The sequence below is a fragment of the Nesoenas mayeri genome (genome assembly GCF_963082525.1).
Source record: "Nesoenas mayeri genome assembly, chromosome: 2".
Classification (NCBI taxonomy): Eukaryota; Metazoa; Chordata; class Aves; order Columbiformes; family Columbidae; genus Nesoenas; species Nesoenas mayeri.
In genome coordinates this window covers 96,229,908-96,250,151 of record NC_137543.1, presented here as the reverse complement: position 1 = coordinate 96,250,151, position 20,244 = coordinate 96,229,908, and the positions used below count along the sequence as shown (strand labels likewise).

General features: G+C 38.1%; 1 protein-coding gene across 1 annotated transcript in view; it reads left to right on the top strand.

Moving 5' to 3' along the window:
• The window catches only part of KIF13A (kinesin family member 13A), a 120,014-nt gene that overhangs the window by 54,871 nt on the left and 44,899 nt on the right, over nucleotides 1–20,244 (top strand). Inside the window, exons 4-11 of the mRNA XM_080340724.1 lie at nucleotides 1,038–1,098; nucleotides 10,408–10,500; nucleotides 11,003–11,183; nucleotides 12,178–12,265; nucleotides 13,597–13,731; nucleotides 14,241–14,353; nucleotides 19,369–19,480; nucleotides 19,879–20,091. Coding sequence (XP_080196850.1) covers nucleotides 1,038–1,098; nucleotides 10,408–10,500; nucleotides 11,003–11,183; nucleotides 12,178–12,265; nucleotides 13,597–13,731; nucleotides 14,241–14,353; nucleotides 19,369–19,480; nucleotides 19,879–20,091 — 996 coding nt within the window. The remainder of the gene's footprint in view (nucleotides 1–1,037; nucleotides 1,099–10,407; nucleotides 10,501–11,002; nucleotides 11,184–12,177; nucleotides 12,266–13,596; nucleotides 13,732–14,240; nucleotides 14,354–19,368; nucleotides 19,481–19,878; nucleotides 20,092–20,244) is intronic.

Genomic DNA, 20,244 nt, shown 5'->3' with positions numbered 1-20,244 from the left:
GTGACCCTTGCTCTTCATTGACCTGCACGGTGGTCTTACTAAGGAGACCAGGCAAAGAAAATCTTGGCTCAGACAAAGTTTTAATAGAAAAGGTTGTTTAAGTTTTTTTCCCCCCCTCTTGGGATCCCAAAAGAAAAAAAATAAATAGAATCTATATCATTAACTCATCCACAGTCAATTTACCATGGTAAAATATGGAAAGTACTCTGCAGTTTAAATTGTGTTTGTGGCAATATAAAGTTGTGAAAACAGCAATGTTAAATGTCTATACCATGATGTTCTCAGATATGCAGAAAGAGTAACTTGGATCAAATCCCAACATGTTAAATGGTTTTACAGGACACTGTTCTAGGTCCACAAGCCCACTGAAAGCAATATTGAGCGTGATTTGATTTCTACCCAGCTTGAATTCTTGACTGTCAAGTGTTATTAAGTCTTTTCATTAGAGCAGGCTCTGATAGCCTGTTTGTCTAATAGAGCTACATTTTCTATTTGAAGTTTTTGAACTTCCTCTACTGAGATCCAGTACTGTACTCTTAGTTTAGGCAGGTAATCTGATACTATTTATTTAGTCCTTAACACATGTAAGTAGCAATGCTCTTTAAGCGTTAGAAGTTCAACCCATGATAAAACTTCTGTGCATCTTGTACTGATGTCTGCTAAATAGTCGTCTTGCCAAGTTCTGTATATTGAGTCCTTTTGGTGCTGTTTTGTTAGTGTTGGCAGAAACATTTTTCAGAATTAGTGCTCAGAGAAGAGTGGAGCCAATTATTACGTTTTGACTGTGTTTTGAAGTCTGTATTAAGCGATACTGCAAGCAGTATTTTGTATTGTGTATAACACAGATAGAAAAGAAGTTCTGCAGCTCAAGATTTCCCCAAAGTATTCCTGCTGTTGAAGCCTTTCTACAGTTCTGATTTAGTATCAATAGGAACAGTAGAGCCTAACTGCAATTAAACAGTCATGGATTTGTACTGCTTTAAGAGAAATGTCTTATAGCCAGAGTTCATAATTTGTCTTTTTATGTGCTTCTGCAGGTGTTTGCCTTTGATCACTGCTTCTGGTCCATGGATGAATCAAACACCACAAAATATGCAGGTAAACTATTTTCCATACATTTAACAGTATAAATAACATATGAGATCTTGGGCTTTTGTTTTGTGGAGTTTTTTGTGTTTTGTACTGTGATGCTCAAGTGACTTCACAGAAGCAGATTTCTCATTTTTATAGGGATTGAGTCATCTGAGTACTAGTGCCTCAGTTTAGAAGGAATGCAAGCTTTAATGTGCCCAGTACATTGTTCAGGAGGGATGCTTTTACATCTGAGCTATAGTGTTCTTTTTTTTTTATCCCCTGGAGGAGCTCTTTGTGAGGATTATTTCTGTCACTTAAAATGAAATTTCAGTTCTGTATCAGAAATTAACTCAGACTAAGGCTAGTGATGAACCTGTGTGTTTTCAGTGCTCTGCATTCCTGTGCATGAGAGAGGAATAAAGCCTGTCTTCCTCAGATGGTGCGATTATTTCAGGTCTTTCAAGTCACTCATAGTGTGATCATTCAGATCCGTGATGTTTTTGAGTGATCAGCTTTGTGACTCCTCCTTCTCAAAAGATGGATTATCCAGGCAAGATTGTAATCCCAGTAGTTAGTTTTCTGATAGCTGGATTTCTGTATTAACATATTCATACTTTGTAAGAGGACTTGTTTTGATAGAGACAGCTCTGAACACTGGGATTTCAAGGCTGTGGTCCATGGAAAGCAGAAAAAAAAAGCAGCATTTGGTTTAGATATTCATGTTATGAAGCTTTGCAGCCCATAAGAAATCTTGAAGGTTGATAGGGTTAATTAGCCAAAGAGTTGATATCAGTGGTCTAGGAAATGAACTGTCATATACTTGTGTTAAAATACATCTCTGACTGCTGTAGCTCCATGGTATCAAATTTCAAATCTCTTGGGGGTTGCACTTGAGCATAGATTCTGCTGTGTTTCTTGCTTGCCTGAGCAAAGATAGGTTTCTTCAGAAAAAGAAGTTCAGTGTTGATTCATCTTCTAGTAACTGTATTTGCACTGCAGTGTTCATTGTTCAGGCTGGTAGAGCCATCGGAGCGAGGCAGCACCTCCTTTTGTGCCTGCACCCCTCTGTTTACTTGTAAAGGAAGGGGGTGATGGTGCACACCCAGATCTTGGCCCCATGTGCCTCCAGTGCACAGGTGGGAGCTGCGGCTGTTGGGTGCGCTGTGGTGCTAACCTGATTGTGGAGAAGAGAGAAACCACAAAAACACCCCTGACCAGTTAAACTTGTTTCTCTTAACCCATTTCCAGGTGTATTCAGTGGGATTCTAGTTCCATTTATTTTTAATTTGAGGCAAAACTAGATTTGTCTAGCCTCTTTCAGAAGTTGTCATTGAATTTGTCTTATCTGAGAACTGAAGTTTTATTATCTGTATGCAGATGAATCTCTTGTTGGACTGGACTCTAGAAAGCTGTCACCTGCATCTCTTGCATTTACTTACTGGCCAGAAAGCTATAAGGTGTTTTCTTGCCTATTCCAGATAATGTTCCTGTCGGGGGAAAATCCACCTTCCCCCCACCACCCCCCCAAAAAAACCCAAAAAAACAAAAAACCACCACAACAACAACAACAAAAAACACAACAAAAAAAACCCCACAACCAACCAGCAACAACAACAACAAAAAAACCAAAACAACATCCCCCTCCTCCCCCTGCCCCCCGACAACAAGAACCACCACCCATGTGTGTTTCATGCCTAAGTTTCTGGATTGTTGGCTTGTTCACTTGCTTGTGCATGATCTGGACTATGCCATACTACAGTTGTGTTACTTGTTTTAGAGCCAACAAACCAAATGCTGAAATGGCAAGATTTAAGTTTTTGTATATTTGTAGTTAAGTGCTCTAAGTCTTTTTCACATCTTGGCCTAAATTACTGTACTAAACAAAGAAATACGAAAACTGATTTTGGTTTGGATATTTGATAATTCCTTCGCCTCATGGAACAAACCTCCATTGTCCTAGGCACCTTACAAATATACATTATCCATGTCCAGAGATCGTACCAAAGACTGTTGCAGAATTAACAAGCTTGAAGAGTCCAAACAAGCCACCTGACAGCCTGAGTTTTTGAGCTTAACTGTAATTTCTTGGTTGAATGCTGGACTAGAGAAGGTGTGCTGATCCAGAAGCTAAACAGATGCATTATTAATTGCTTGATACAGACTCCCTGCCTGAAATAACTCTGTGTGATGTGTAAGTTTAATGTCATTGGCAAGAACGGTCATTAGTTGTACACTTCAAAGGAAACGTGTATAAAGCTTGAAAGCTAAGTCCAGAGTGCTTGTAAATGTAAGTAATATATGACCCTCAAGGTTAAGTAAAATACCTGAAATATGAAAGGTATGTGATACAAATTTAATTAATTGAAAAACTCTTTTATCTGTATCACAGAAATACAGTGTACGATGTGACAGTGAAAGGTTTAACAAGAAGTTCTCAAGTACTAAGCTACCCTGTCAGCCATCGCTCTCTGTGCAAAACCAAGACATGCTCATCTTGTGTTATGTTGAATAGACCTATTGTTGTGTATATCATACTATATTAAAGATTTGTTGATGTGTGGGATATTCGAAAATGCATAGAATGGGATGCACTACAGACAACATAGGTCTGAATTTTGTGTTGACTTATGTGGATAACTCTTCCATGGCATAGTGTTTTTTTCTTTGTTTGTATTTTTAAATGTTAACAAAACCCAAGTTTGTGGTCTCCTGGAAATGGACATTTTAAATAAGATCTGTAAAGCTATCACATACAATTATGGGCTGGTTTTATTTTTTGCTTAGCTGATTGATCTGCGGTACTATTGGCACTTGTTATCGTTTGCGCAAAAGCAAGGTTCTTATTTGGATAAACTTAATCACATGGGTAACTGGTAACAGTTCTCAGGCTGTGAGGGATCAGGACTGACTCTGCAATGGGATTAGCCATCGCTTTCTCTTAGACTAAACTTATACTGTGAGAGATCTTCAACTTTTTTGGCTTTTTTGGCTGAACAAAATGCTTATTTTGTAAGTACTAATTTTCTTTCTGAACTCATATTCAAGAAGTACAAGTTATCTTATTCCAGTTTGAAAGTTACTTTCTCTTTCCAGCATTTGAAAACACGAGGATTGTTGCTGTTGGTAGCAGATTTGCTTTTTTAGCTTTTTTTTTTTTTTCAACTGAAGTGGAAATTGGGTTCTAAAATTCTAAAATGGTCCAGCAATAATATCACTGACAGAAATAGTGAAGTTAACCTTCATGTGATGAAAAAGATGTAGAGGGCATCTTTGCTGCTGTCCTTGCAGGACTGTGTGGCTCACAGAGACAACAGGGAGTCTGGAGCACGGAAGAGGAGTAAGCACTTTACAAGACCTTTGTGGAAGTGATGCTTTGGTTTCAGATGCTGCAAGAGATAGAGGCTATTTAATGACTTTATTTTAGAGATGGCAAGATGTAGAACCCCCTCTGAATTGCTCTTAAGACTAAAAATTATCTGTTTATTATCTATGTTAAAGTGGTTGGGGGGTTTTGATTGTTTTTTTGGGGGGGAGTTGAGTTTGTTTGTTTGTTTTTAATCTAACCAGCTAGGGGATAGAGGGCAGATTACTCTGAATACTCATACTGTGAGTATTTGTGGCTGCATTGTTCCAAGCAAGGAACAGTTACAAACCTGTGGGTTTGTGCTGATCTAGCAGCTCGCTAGATCTAGCTGAGCTTGCTAGCTCAAGCACCTTTTTTCTGATTATTTGATTCTGAAAGACATAGTTGGATATTTGGTGAGAATATTAACTTCTTATCAGAGAGGGAAAACAAAACCAACCAACTGCAAAAATAGGTCAATGAAATAGATTTTTGAGGAGGAAGGGAAGTTTTGTTATAGGGAAGAATGAGTTTGCCTTGATCTGGAAAAGGGTTGAGCTTTGCCTCACAGGCTATAGGAGAGGTGTTTTTAGAGTAAGCAAAATAGCTTCTTACTACCGTTTGTTCCTTGACTTGAATGGGTCAAGAGTCAGTTCATGGATAAGGACACAACTGCTTGCTTTGAAAAGCTCACAGAGACAAATAACAGCATGGCATTTTGATGAAGAGGAGGACATGGAGAAATTCTCAGACACAAGAACAAAGAATTCTTTTTACAAGCCTAGACAACAGTAAGAGCCTATTGAAATCTGCAATGAAGTGGATTTTTAAAAGGAAGGAAAGAAACCCTTCAGTTTGGGAAGGATTCGAGAGACGGTATAAATAACTACCGTAGCACTTAGACACGTCAATTGCAAGGACCCAACACGGTATTGACTTGTCCATGGACTTTTCTTAGACTCCCTAAACTACATCACATTTGGCCTGAAATCTCAACTGTGTGTTTCTACAGGCATGCCTTGTCCTGAAAGGCTAAACACACAACTTTGGGCTAAGCTTTAATTTTATAGGAAACATGTATGCTGACTACTGCTGTTTCAGTGGCTTTTTTAAAAGGAAGCAAACGAGACAATTGGCTTAAAGAACTGTACGCTTCTACCCTCATGAGAGATCGTAAATTGTGGATTTTGAGCAGACGCGAGTGTCTGCTTGTAATTCTGACTAAGCTTTAAGCTGTTACATGAGAGAAACTTAGCCCTTTCTTGCTGTTCCCGTCAATATATATATTTTTTTTCTTTTCTTTTTTAGGGGACACTCTACATAGTATGTAGGACTTAATGTTGTGTCACACAGCTGACGACTGACCTGTACATTTTGGGGGAAACTTAGTTATTTTGTGTGGTTTTAGCACTGTTTGGGTCAGGCACTTAAAACATAGACATTGTCATGCCTATTTTGAAGCACTGGAGACCTTTTAGTGGATAAAGGTGTTGAACATTAAAGACTCCAGTGCTTGTCTGTACTGTAGTGTTAGGCTGCAGTAGTTAGACAATACTAGCTGCTGTGCTTTTAGCTTCTTGGTGAGGTGAACGATAGGCATTTTTCATAGAATCATAGTATCATTTTGATTGGAAGAGACCCTCAAGATCATTGAGTCTAGCCATAACCTAACTCTGGCACTAAACCATGTCCCTAAGAACCTCATCTATACACCTTTTAAACACCTCCAGGGATAGTAATTCTACTACTTCCCTGGGCAGCCTGTTCCAATGCCTGACAACCCTTTCAGTGCAGAAACTTTTCCTAGTATCCAATCTGAACCTCCCTTGGGGCAACTTGAGGCCATTTCCTCTTGTCCTTTCACTTGCTACTTGGAAGAAGAGACCAACCCCCTCCATGCTACAACCTCCTTTCAGGTAGTTGTAGACAGCGATCAGGTCTCCCCTCAGCCTCCTTTTCTCCAGGCTGAACAGCCCCAGTTCCCTCAGCTGCTCCTCATCACACTTGGGCTCCAGATGCCTCACCAGTTTACTTGCCCTTTTCTTAACTTTTCCCATTTTAGAGATTCTATGAAAACTACTATCTAGCAGAGCTGCTGATCATTCTGATCTCCACAGGTCAAGTTTTAACTTCTGGATCATAGAACCAACTGCAATTTATTACTGTCAGGATTTGCTTTTTAAAATGTTCTGGGTTAGAGATTTAAACCATAAAGAGACTTGATTTTTTTCAGTGTTGTACGCAACAAACTGTTACTTCGCTCCAGCTACTTCTGCTGTGTAAGGGAGGGGCTTTCAGGAGTGGCAGTGATGTGTCATAACGTTGCAGTCACAACCTGGCGGAATGAATCTGTGGTAACAGGAGACAATTATCCCTATTTGTGAACTAGAAATACTAGACACCCAAAAACCAGACACTGAAACTGATTTTTTTTTTTATAGTACATCTTGAATGTGTTTATCACTAAACGAACAGATCTTAGGAAAGACAGTAACTGTTTACAGCCTTTTTGAAAGGGAGTTTTGTTGGAAAGAGTGTGGCCCTTTCCTGCCCCCTTCCTTTTCATCCCTTTCTTGTCTTTGCTTTCTTTCACCAGTTTAGTGAACTTCAGAATGTTTAAACTTTTATTTGTAAATAAATTAATTTTGCAGATTGTGAGAACAAGTCCTAGGGTTCCTCTGCAATCTGTAGGATGTCCTACATTTGATCTTTTTTATTTTTTTTTTTCTCCTACTGTTGGCATTAGTCCTGCAGTTGCACTTGTGAAAATGCACAGATCATGTCTTGAAGCTATGAAGACAGTTATAGCTCTCTAGTGAAAGTGGAAAAGGTTTCCATATGGTCTTTATGTTGCTTTCCAGTCTTCAGAACTGAGTTGGCAACCAGTAGTGTTTTTCAGGTTTCGATTAGCAGAGTACGAACATCCCTAATGGCGTGTTGGGTTTCACACCTTGCAGCATTAGGGGCACTCCTACACAGGCCGTAACTGAAGTTATAGAGCACACAGCAATATTGTCTAATAATCTTTCTCGCTGCATGACTCCAGATTAACTGCCCTACTCCTTAAAGTAAACAAGATTTCTTTTAGACTGTGGTCTGCAGGAAAAATTCACAAGACTTTGCTCCCCTTTCCGTGAAGGGATGAGCAGGCAGGAGATCCAGGCCTGGGAGAACTGGCAGCTCCTGTGCTCACCCTGGGCTCCCCTGCAGCCCTGGGTGTGTGTTCCCCAGCCTGACTGATTGCCTGTCCGTCAGTCACCTGAGGGTTGCTCATCCGAGCAGAAGGTGGGAGAGGGGGCGGGTGTTTCACCGTCTGGCCTTTGGTTGCCTCTGTAAGAGGCTATATGGTTTTAGCCAGCTGGAAGATTGGGAATCCTTATCTTAAAGACAGTAATGGTTGACATAGGGGAAGTTAGAATAAATTTAAGTTAGAGTTAAGTTAGAATAAATTTAAAACCTCTGCTTCCCTCTTTAAACACTAGGTATTTGTGGAAGAAAAATCCTATAAATAGGCAAAAGCATTAACTGGAGATGCTGTAAGTGTATTTAACAAAACAAAAATGCAGTCGTGTAGACAACGGAACTCCATTATTTCTTTGGACCTTAAGTGCAGGCAGACGTAATTCTGTATAATACAGATTTTGCAATTGGTTTGTAAACACACTAATAAAATTCATGGGGGAAGCAGTGAGGTTTCTTAATGAAAAATGTCAAAATACCGTGGATGATATGCTGTTACAGTGCACTGCATTAGCAAATTAATAATGTATCCATAATTGAAATTTAACATCTTGTGTTCTTTTCTCTAAGTGTACTTAAAACCAAGTCTTATTTTATCCCATGATAATTTGTCAACATTACTCTTTAATGACCAATTTGTCTATGTTGGTATTGCTGAGCTCTTAAAAACTATAATAAAAATAGCATTTTAGAATTATGTATCAGTGTCTAATTGCCTTTCTCTTTGTGGTGACCATTTGAAAATTAAATTTCTTCTGAAAAAAGAAAATCCAGCTTTGCCTGTGAGATTCAAACTGTGTTTCTTCTCTGGTATTTAGCAGTAAGAGATTCTGTAGGTCATCTTATGGTTATCATGACCATGCACAGTTTTATAACATTTTGGTATCTGCTTTTTTTCTTGGGAAACATGGAGGAGGTTACTAGTTTATTGCTGGTCAGAACTGGGTAGCAAATTTTTTTCCTCTTCTGACAAATGGTTTTGTTCTTCACTCACAATCTTTGTGGAATATATGTGCTTTTTCACTTAATAATTATACACAGTTTAAATCTCTGCTTGATTTTGCATTCTTGCTCAGCAAGATAGTAAGTGACTCCCTGCCTCTGATATTTAGTAACTTCAAAGTGGTCCCTCAGGAGCTGGTTGGAAAGCAAATTTTTTTGTATTGTATGTTCTTATTAAAATATTTTGCAGATATGTTTTCTTCATTCATTCTTTAGTAGTTTAATATTCTCTATAGCTATTTTCAAGGTTGTTGAACAATGTGCTATCAGCATAGATATTATAAAGTAACCAAATGATCCTAAGTTGAATGAGAAGTGAATTAATATGCATGGAGAAGGAGATGGAGTTATTCCAGAGTGCAGCAGATTCTCCTCTAGTTTTAATTCCCGTATTCAGCTTTTCTGAACTGTGTTAATCCAAGGAGCCGACACTTCGGAATTTTAGAAATTCAACTGGAAAGATACACAAAGGCCATTTGATAGGGCATCACTGCACTAGTTTTTTTCCTTTACAGCAGAAGAGAAATTAGGTTATAGGAAAATAAGTCATGTAGCGCTTTTTAGTCCTATTTGCATGCCTGTAAATCATTCCACAGGTTGTTCTGCAACAATTTTCTGGGCTACCAATTACTCAAGGATCATAGAGTGTAAATATTCTCACACAATGTATAAGTGTATAGCTAGATCATTATTATTATTTTTTTTTTATGCCAGTCTATTCCATTTTGAGGACTATGGAAGTCAGTATTGCATCTACCCTACAAAATAATTTCTTGTAACTGACAACTGCTGAAACTATTTTACCAAAATGAGAGATGCAGCTGATCACAGCTGTCCTGAAAGTCACCAGGCAGTGAAAGTAACTTTAAAACCCAACACCAGAAGGTGTGTCAACACTCCTTAGCTCAGCTCTGATTGTTTTGGGTGTACACACAGCTGGTGTAATTCTCTGAGGACTCAAAGCAGACAATCCATTGACCGTCTTTGCCGTAGACAAATTCTGGGCTTTTCTGCTGAAAAAAATCAACCATGATGCCTGTTTTTGTCTTCTACATCTGAAAGATCAAATCACATCTAAAAATCTGCCTGGCACAGAGAGACAATTTTCAGACTATGAAATTCTGCAGTTGATGTTTCAAACTATGAATATGCCAGAATGTGTCCTCAAACACACCTGTTGAAGTCTCACCACCTCGTAATACTCTCTTTCTGCCTGGATGTCATCAGAAAGCTTTTGTCTTGGCTCCAGCATCACCTAGCCATGGCGTGAATCATAATACCTTATGGTGAAACTTGAGGCCAGTTCCAAAGAGGAAACAGCTACTACTGTTTCTGGCACGAGATTTGTTGTACCTCTAATTATCCCAGTTCACTAATGGGTTTCATTGCAGTTCTGTTACAAAACTCTTTTGGGTATAGTTCGTGATTAAATAATGTATTTTAATAGCAAAATTTACAGTTAAATAATACAAAGTGTAGACATCTATGTTCTTTTCCAAGCATTCACCGTATATGACATCTTTTAAAGAACTACTGCCTTCACAGGAAAATCAGCAATATATTTAAAAACAGAGGTAGCTGTTACATGAGTTTCGCGCAGCAGTTTCGAACTTATCTCTTAGTTGTAGGCAAAATAATTTGTTTGTTCATCAATTGCAAGAAATTATTTGCAAACCTTTTTTCATGTGTTCAGTAAATTTTAGTATGTTATTAAATTTAAAATCAACTTAAAAATAATTATTTTCTAGGTCAAGAAATGGTGTTCAAGTGCCTTGGAGAAGGAATTCTTGAAAAGGCCTTTCAGGGATATAATGCTTGTATTTTTGCATATGGACAGACAGGTGAGTCTCCTGTGCTAAAAGGGAAGAACACTTTTTGTGCACATGGGAAGTGGGAAGAACAAAACATAAATACTAAGTTGGTAATATTAAAAAAAATTTTTTTGAGATATCAAAATGTTAAATATCAAATATTTGGCACAGCCAGTAACATTGTAAAATTCTTGAAGCAGCTCTGTAACTATGTTCCTAGTTAGTACCTGTTATGCTGCTTTCAAAGCCTGAAAGGAGCAGTTCATACCAAACGCTCATTCAGGCTTTTGTGTTTAAGTGCCTTCAAAGGGGTCCCAAGTAATGGCCCTGCTGAAAGAAACTTTTAGGATAATTTCTCTTTTTGTTTATCTGTGTCTTGTAATCCAAAGAGCAGGCTATCTTTCTGGAATAGCATGCCACTTGTTCTGATATGTGCTTCCGGAGAAATAAAAAGAGAATTAAAACATACGCTTCAGGAACAAATGAATAACTCAGAAACTATTCTAAAGCATTTTCTTCTTTTTTCCTCTAGGTTCAGGAAAATCCTTTTCAATGATGGGCAATGCAGAGCAGCAGGGTCTGATCCCACGGCTCTGTTGTGCTTTATTTCAGAGAATCTCTGTGGAAGAAAATGAATCTCATACTTTTAAAGTCGAAGTGTCCTATATGGAAATCTACAATGAGAAAGTCAGAGATCTGCTTGACCCAAAAGGGTGAGTCGCTTCACTTTCCCTTATTTATGTTTGAAACTGTAAAAGTAGAAATCACTTTTGGAAGTCAACTTCTTAGAAAGGATTGGATACTAAACACCAGAAATGAAGTAGGAACTGGTATAGGTCAACTTAAATATTAGGATACCATCATAATGATGCAAACAAATACTGTATGAAGTAATTTACCACCAGAAAGCAATTCTGTACAAGTACAAGTAAACTCTGGGGTATTTTTCCCGTATGATCCAGACCATATTAAGGTAAGAATTTTCATCAACTAGGAGGAGTTTGAAGCTTATTTACAACATGTTGCTTCTGGTTTGGACATTGAACTTTTTTAATGTGGAAGAGTAACACCTCAAAATATACTCATAGTACTCTTTTCTTCTATTTTGTCTACCCAAAATTACTGCTTATGTGCTCTGGTTCTCTGGTTTGGAGATGTCTAGACAACAGGTAGTTTGACAGGTTTTGGTTTTTTTGTGTTGTTGGTTTTGGTTTTTTTTTTAAGCTGAGTGTTGATATAAGTGGTATATATTTTGATTCTTGAATATAGTTGCATTAGGGTGAAGAAGTATGCAAGTTAGTTAAAAAGGTATATTTGAGAGTTACTTGATACATGTCAATGAAGTGTGGAAAATGCAGGAAGAGTTGAAGCTTTAGCAAATTATTGAGGGAAGGGGAAAGGAAGAGTTTTAGGTTTCCTTTTTTGTCAGCATTCTCTCTGCCACATAAGGCATTTCAGGTTTTGTTCTAGCCACAAGTACTGGGGTGGGAGGATGCATTAAAAATAATTCAGGTATATAGATTAAAACCAGTTAGATTAATTTGAGTTAAAAACAATCCTGGAAGACTTCTTTTCCTCCTGTTACAATTAAAACACATAAACTGACTTCTGCTATATAGAAGATTCTTATCATTTCATACTGTAATTTTTGTTTTTCAATTAAGTGCACACTAGTGGATTGTGCATAAAGTCTCCTTTATTCCATAGGAGTCGGCAGTCCCTTAAGGTTCGAGAGCACAAAGTGTTGGGACCATATGTAGATGGGCTGTCTCAGCTGGCTGTTACAAACTTTGAGGTAAATCTAAACTAATGACAAGTTTATAAATAACACCTATGTACATAAACAGTAGGTATATTATAAGAGATAAACTTGTGTCGATCCAGGTATTTTGGTTCTTGAGTGTTTATGCTCTCTCACAATTGCAAAGATCTTCTCTAATGCTTCAGGAGTATTTATTTCATGTAAAAGCACCGGATTTGGCTTTATATTGGTTAAAAATACAATAGTGGTATCTCTTTGTTTTGCAGTTTTTGAACCATATAGTATATAGAAAGAACACAATATTTCCTTGACACAGGAAATACGAGGCTTCCAAAATAAGAATATTAGTCTTCCAGCATGAATTCCTTTGATTTTGTTATTGAATATGACTTCTTATTTTATATAAGTATATTGCATGAGGAGCTACAACATGGCTTGTATAATTCATTATTTAAATCATGACAGCATCAAGCCCCTTGAGTTACCGAAACATATTCAGATAGAACAGTATTGTAGAAGCCAAGGAACTAATATAGCTACAATGGAAATAATTAAAGTGGTTCAGTTGTATGAATTGCACAGGCTTCTTTTTATGAGGAAGCTGATTTGGATATGTTGGTTTTTAAAAAAATGTTCATTCTTTGTGTAGCATTATGTGGGAACCGTTTTGCTCTTTTTATGGGAATTTTTATTTTTCTAAAGCATCTGTGCGTATTTTAGAGTTATAAAAACTGCTCTTGCGGCTTTTATGGTGAATCCCATACTTTGAAAACAAACCTTCGTTCAAATTCTAGAAAACTTTGTTTATACCTAGTTTTTGGCTGATGACTTTTACAAAACTATCTTGGAAGATTCAGCAAGTATATATATCAGATTCGACATAGTCGTCTTTGTTTTTACATATGTTGGAAGTTTGTTTATTTTTTTAACCTCACAGGCTCCAAGTGAGTTAACCCTTTGAGCCAACTAAGTGAAGATAGTATTAGTGCAGTTCAGTGAAAAGATGCATTGTGTTCACTTATGTAAGTAGATCTGTGCTGGCCTGATTACTGGCATTAAACAATATGATTTGTAATGTGGATGTTGCCAACGTATTTCAGCAGCAGATAAGAAGGCTCATCGACTGTAGTTGCTGGGCTTTTAAGTGTAGCACTTAAAACAGAGATATGATTTAACGTTGTTCTGTGGAATTACGTAACCTCTGTACCAATACCTCTCAAAATGTGCAAATTTTCTCATTATTTCTACCTTCCCTTCTTCCTTTCTCCCACACGTACACACCCTTTCATCTAGGTGGGGATTTTGTTCAGCAAGCACAATACTTGCTTTCATCCTAACATCACTTTTTACTCCTTTTGCTCTAGGATATTGAGTCACTGATGTCAGAGGGAAACAAATCACGAACAGTTGCTGCAACCAACATGAATGAAGAAAGCAGCCGCTCTCATGCTGTCTTCAACATTATAGTGACTCAGACACTTTATGACCTGCATTCTGGTGTATGTGTTTCTGTTGGTTAATTTATGAAGTTACGCTAAATTACTCTTCTTCCTTCCACTTCCACATATATTATGTTTAGCTGTGTTCCTACCTTTAATGCCATGGGGTCCAGTAATCAAAGGAATACTGACAAGACCCTAAGACTGAGAGGACCACGGAAGAGTGAGGAAGCACTCCAGATGAACCAGACAGTTGGGTCAACTTTTAAGATTATATTGCCAACATGAAACCTGTTTCAGGCCCAAACTGCTGCTGAAGTCATGTTTTAATGGTGGTTGATGTCACCACACAGCTGATTCTGGTTCACTAGTGCTTCAGCCCTTGACTATAAAATTCCTCTTAAAGAGCTATAAAAACTCTGACAATTCCTTCTTCTCTCATATATTGGGTTTGATACTTTCACCCACATTATTATGGAGAACAGTGTTTCATGGTACCAGTGTCAGACCTGTTAGCACTTTGTGCCAAAGTTTCTTAGCTGTTGTTCTCCTATTTCCCATCTGTGCAGAATTCTGGAGAGAAGGTCAGCAAGGTCAGCCTGGTGGATTTGGCTGGGAGTGAGAGAGTGTCCAAAACAGGAGCTGCAGGAGAACGTCTGAAGGAGGGCAGCAACATAAACAAGTAAGGCATCGGCATATGCAGGTTGCGGAGCTTAATCTTGTAATCACTGTTGTCTCCTTGGCCGCCTCTCTTGGTGTGCTTGTCACGAGTCGGTTCAAATGATAGACCTTACTTGACTCAGATGAGGGCTGTATGAATTTTATCTGGAAAAAGTGACAGCAGCGCTCTTTAATTAAGCATATACCTTTTGTGATTCATTTACACACCCTGTCCCCAGGCTCATGTGTTTGTCTCGTCATCTCCTCAAGGAAGAATGCAAAGTTGCAGAATTAAGTGGCTTTGTTCCAACACGTATTAAAATATGTAAGAGTATAATTCACAGTTTAATAAAACCAGATCAGTATGAAGCTGTGTCAGTTTAGCATTGCCTTGGGCATTTGTACTCAAGCAATGACAAGTTTTAAGGCACTTTTTTACCGTAATTACTATGTTATTGCCCAAAAGCAAGAATTTAGTACGCTGTTACAGCTGTCTTGCATACACTAGTTTTCCTGGGAAAGAAGGGGTTTAGCTGTTACATTAAAAGCTATGACTTTCTTCAATTTAATTTTAACATGTTGCAAAATGTTTTGATATATTTTAAGTTAACAATGACAGCACAAAGTATGTTTGAACAGCATTCATAGTTAAAATGATTTAAATTACCTCTTTTTAGAATTTGAACACATTTGCTCTTTCTAGTTTAATTTCTAATCTACTTTGTGTTTAATGCATCATCTTGGTAGTCACACTGGCATAGTCCCTGTGAAACAAAATTATGTGCCTCTGTTTGCCTATTGGCAGGTTTTGTACCTTTACCCTCCAGGTTACTAGCTAAATTTGAATGGGTTTTACTAGAAACCGTATCTCTATTTTGCATAAACAAAGGTGCAGTTAAATGTTTGATTCTTGGGGAATAATTCAAATGCCAACCCTCTCAACAGCTATTAACACATTGCAAGTGTAGCTATAGATACAGAAAGACTTCGTGGGTGTGGGGTTTTTTTTTTCCTATTAGGATGGTTACTCTGTTACATGGTTTCGATGCAGTAGGGAAAAGTTCTTTTGCCGACGCTGAACCTCTTTGACAATACAGGATTTCAGATGCAAGCTCCAAACTTTTCTCTAAAAGATATTTTTAAAAGTAGAGAACTCTACATTTTTCATTAATTAAATTGTGATATGATATAAATCTGTATTACTTAATCCTTTTATTATTATTATATCTCTATTTGAAATCTGTTCTGGAACTGGTAGACAGAAGAGAATTCTTAGTGCTGTGCTTGGTGTCTTCTGTTAGATTTTTGCTGTTACTTGGAGCTTTAATGAAGTCTGACTTTCTCTGGAAGCCTCAATTTTTATACATGTTTTATCAGGCTAGTTCTTCAGAGAACACTATGTATGATCATCTTTTGGGTGTGATACACCTTACTTCTTAGGGAAAGGGAGTGATGCAGTATAAACCATATACCTTATTATGTCAACTCCTTTTAATTTTTTTTTTTTTTTTTTTTTTAAGCTGTAACTTGCAGTGGTAGGATGTGTTACGTTTAAAGAGATCGAAAATGGAGCTGCTGAAATTACTTGGCAGATAAGTTTACTGCTTCTGCTATGTTTTATTGCCTTCAAGAAGAATGTGAAAATAACGTATCTGTTTATGTATTTACAGGGCAGGGAAAATGTGCATTCAGCTGTGTGTACCAAAACTGTGTAGTCTGACATTTGGCCAGTCTCTGCAGGTGCCTGTGCTGTTTGTTTCTGATGGAACCTGGCTGGGGCTCTGGCAGCTGCCACCTTGGTCCCACAGCTCATCCAGTTGTAAACACTTTCCTATCTTGGGACAGCATGTTGCAGAGGCGACGTGGTGGATTGGTCTCCACTTAGCGAAATAGTGGAGAGTTGTGTCATTTTGTTAATGACTCCATAAAGTCATAATAAAGATGACTTCTGTTTTTTTCTCAGAGCTGATGCAGCTGATGCCTTGGTGAAAGTGCTGGGTGTCTGCCCTTTATTATTGAGGTTTTTGGGGGACTTGCAGTACCTCATAGGAAAGCTGGATGTGCTTGTTGGTGCCCAGGATGTGCTAGTTCCCATATGGAGCATAGAAACGCAGGTGCTTAATAACTCTCTGTGGTGTAGTCAAGGAATTTCTAGATTACAATAGTAGGAGGAAGCAGAATAAACAAGCTGTCAATTAGTGGCTAAGAAAAATACTTTCTGTGAGCAGTCTGCAATTTTAACTCTGATTAGTAAAATCATAGCTATTGTCATTTTAACTTGAGAATGCAAGAAGAAGCCTTTAAAATGTAGATGGGAGGAAGGAATGGGTTGGGACAGGTCTGACTCCAAGCTGATTTTAGGGCGTTTTTTTATTGAGTGGAAACTAATGGAAAGGTGGATTCTGTTAATTGAGGAATTTGGTTGTAAATTGTACAGAAGTAGCTTGAATGTGTGAGCTTCCCACTGCCAGCTAGGAAGGGCAACCTGGTTGTGCCTGAGGAATAGGAACAAGGAGAACGGAAAGTGTGCAGGAACAGCACTTTCCCATAGTTTTTCACAACATAAGTTCGCTCTGCTGCTCCTGTAGTGCCTGAGTCTCCTCTGCAATAGGGGCTTAGGCCTTCTGGTTGATACATTGTATGAGTAGTGTGAGATAGGATCAAAGTAATGACAGATCTCTGATGTGTCATTTAGCATGAAGGAAAGCAGCCTATGAGTCCTGTGATTGTTTTGTTGGGCAGCCATTTGTTTTACTGCTTTCCTCAAAGTCTTTAAACAACTTTCTATTATGAAATCTCAAGCAGAATACGTCAATGACTACAGTTTGGCTTTTATTGCAGATGTTAATAGTCTTAAAATAAAATTGGTATTTATAAGGAGCAGAAATATTATAACATCTTTTAATCTTGTGTTAATAAACTGTAGCTTATAATTTCCTATTCATTAAAATACAGGACCCATAACTCGAATTGGTGTTGCAGCCCTGTTGTGAAATAGTTTTCAGTGACAGGCCTTTTTGAATCTCAGTTCTTTCAATTTGTCTTCTGAGTGTCCTTTTCTTCTCCCCTCCCTCAGTTTTTTTTTTTGCTTTGGTTTTCACATTCCCCTCATTTAAAGAGGGGAAAGAGGAATCAGAGGAAAATAGGCCAGGGTGACTTTTTAACTTTAAGCTCCTTGAAGGTGGACTCCGTTGGGAGTGTGCTGGTGGTGCTTTTCACTTGTGCTGCAGGAGGTTGCTACGGAGCAGTGTACAGCATCCTACTGTTTGCTCTTGCATGTTTAGCTCACTGCCATCTCTGCCTATGGAGACCAGAGGCTGGAGGCAAGAACCAATTCTCCCTCTCCTTTCTTCCTCCCACAACCTTTCAGAGGTTGTTAGACTTATATGCCGCAAACTAAAACTAACTGGCTTTTCTGCTGTGAGTTTTTCTGAGGCAAATTGCGAAGTTATCCTATAGACAAATTTACGAAGCAGAGTGCTCTCTTGGGAGATCAGGTTGCCTAGCCTCTCCATGAATTTATTTTAATTTTGCTTTCAAGTCTATCCTATCATCATACTACTTTGTGCTATACACAATATAGGACATCTTTTGTGATACTCAGTAAGCTAAGGCAGTCTGTTCTCTAGCACAGGTAATAGTTTTTGTTACCTTACCCTCAGATATCTTCCTTGAAATAATCTTCTGTAACAGTTTTGTCATTTTCTAAGTGTTATTTCTGAACCACTGACAGTTTCAAGCAGCACTAAGACCCTGTTACAAATCTTGTGCAAACAGTGCCTATTAACTAAAATAGTACTGCTTCCTTGAAAAGAAAACTCAAAATGATTTAGTGGAACAGTACAATTAAAATTTTATTTGACTATCTAATTGTGATGCTGCTGAAGTTTTCCTTGGTAGTTATAAAGAGTAGCTGGATAATTGGGCATGAGTATGACAGAGCAGTATGCTCTTGGGCTTCAGTGCTGTCTGTTTTAAAACCCTTTAGGCATCTGTTTAATGTTCTCAGGCTCCCGAACCAGCTCGTTATCTTAAACATACTCACCCCAAGAACCCTGATGTCACTTAAAATTTACACAGGATTGTATAGCAATTGGATAATATAATGCACATATGCTTTGCACAGATTGCTAACAGAGCTACCACAATTGATAGAAGTGGTATGTGTACCAAAATGAATGAGTTATCTGCATTTTCTTCAGGATTCTAGAGTGCTGTTTGGGATGTGGCTGTCTGCTAAGCAGTTTTGGGGCTTTTCTTTTTCATGCTTGTGCAACATTTTTGTAACTGGGAGATTGATTGGCCTATTCCCTTCCCAAGGGGAGCCTCCAAGGCTCTATCTCAGTCAACTCATTTGTCAAGGGAATCCCTAATCAAGGCTTTTCTGATGAGCAGTCCTCTATTGTTGTGTGATGGCTGATTAGTTAATAGTTCTTCAGGCAGCCTAGTTCTTCTGGGCCATAGCTGACTTCGTCTTGAAGCCTCCTTATTGGCTAGAGAATTGTTCTGTTATAGTCTGTTGAGCCAGTGCTCTTAAAACATTGTTCTTAGAGACCGGATTCTTGCTGTGCTGCCAACACTGACTCTAACAGTGTCATGAGGCACTGTCCAAGACAAAAAGATTTTTAGTCTCTGAGAGAAGGTAGGTGTCTAATCAAAGGCAATGATTGTCTATGTACTGAAGCAGCTGATTTACACTTTTCAAAATATTTAAATATCTGAATATTTCAGCTTTGTCTGTCTTCCTGAAACTTGGTCTTAGTACCAGATGAGCTGAAACACTATAGATATCCATTTTTTTTTCTTCCAAATATGTAATTTTACTTAATACATTACCCTGTTTGGAGCAAGGCAATGGACTACCCTGTCTCCTGTGGTCATTTCCAACTTTCCAAATTACTCCATGATATTTTGAAAATCGGATGTGAAGTTCTGCAGAGGACAAGTTAAACTCTTCAGCAAATCCTTTTTTCTGTGTTTTATTAAATCTACATTTGGAATATATATTAAAGCTATTCTGCTGTGTTGTGTTTATAGGTCACTTTCAACGCTGGGCTTGGTTATATCATCACTTGCTGACCAAGCAGCAGGGAAGGGGAAAAACAAGTTTGTGCCTTACAGAGACTCTGTACTCACATGGCTTCTCAAGGTAATTAATATTTTATGTTCATCCTGTTCACAAGAAGTCAGCTTAATAGTTTGTAGGATCATTGTAGCGTAACTCTGTGTATGTGGACTTATCATATTTTTTTTAAAGGAATGAGCTAAGGAGCTCTTGTAGCTATAAGTTATTCCAAGTAATATGGACAGGTAAGCGTGTCTTGTGTTAATTCTGTTTAAAGTTGTATTTGGCTGTTTTCAGTTATAGTGGAATCAGTGCTGGTGGATGTGGCTGGAAATGTTTATGGAACATACTGCTTAGTTTATATCCAGAGTACCTTTCAGTGTCTAAATAGTAAGCTTTGCATTTTAAGTATCTTTGTAAAGACACTGTATAACCTGAGGACCATTTTTAACTCTCGAACTTTCTGTGGATGCACTCTACAGGACAACTTGGGAGGAAACAGCCAAACGGCCATGATAGCCACAATTAGTCCAGCAGCAGACAATTATGAAGAAACACTCTCTACTCTGAGATATGCAGACAGAGCCAAAAGGATAGTTAATCATGCTGTGGTGAATGAAGATCCAAATGCTAGAGTCATCAGAGAACTACGTGAAGAAGTTGAAAAACTCAAAGAACAGCTCTCGCAAGCTGAGGTAACATTATTCACAGTGCGTGGTAAACCGAGTTTCCCAAGGAAACATCAGCCTCTGGCTGGAAGATTACCTTTCTTTTTAAGTCTTACAAAATGAGGAAAGGAAGAGTCCTGCACATTTTTGTTAAATAATTAACCTTGTTTACTGAAATAA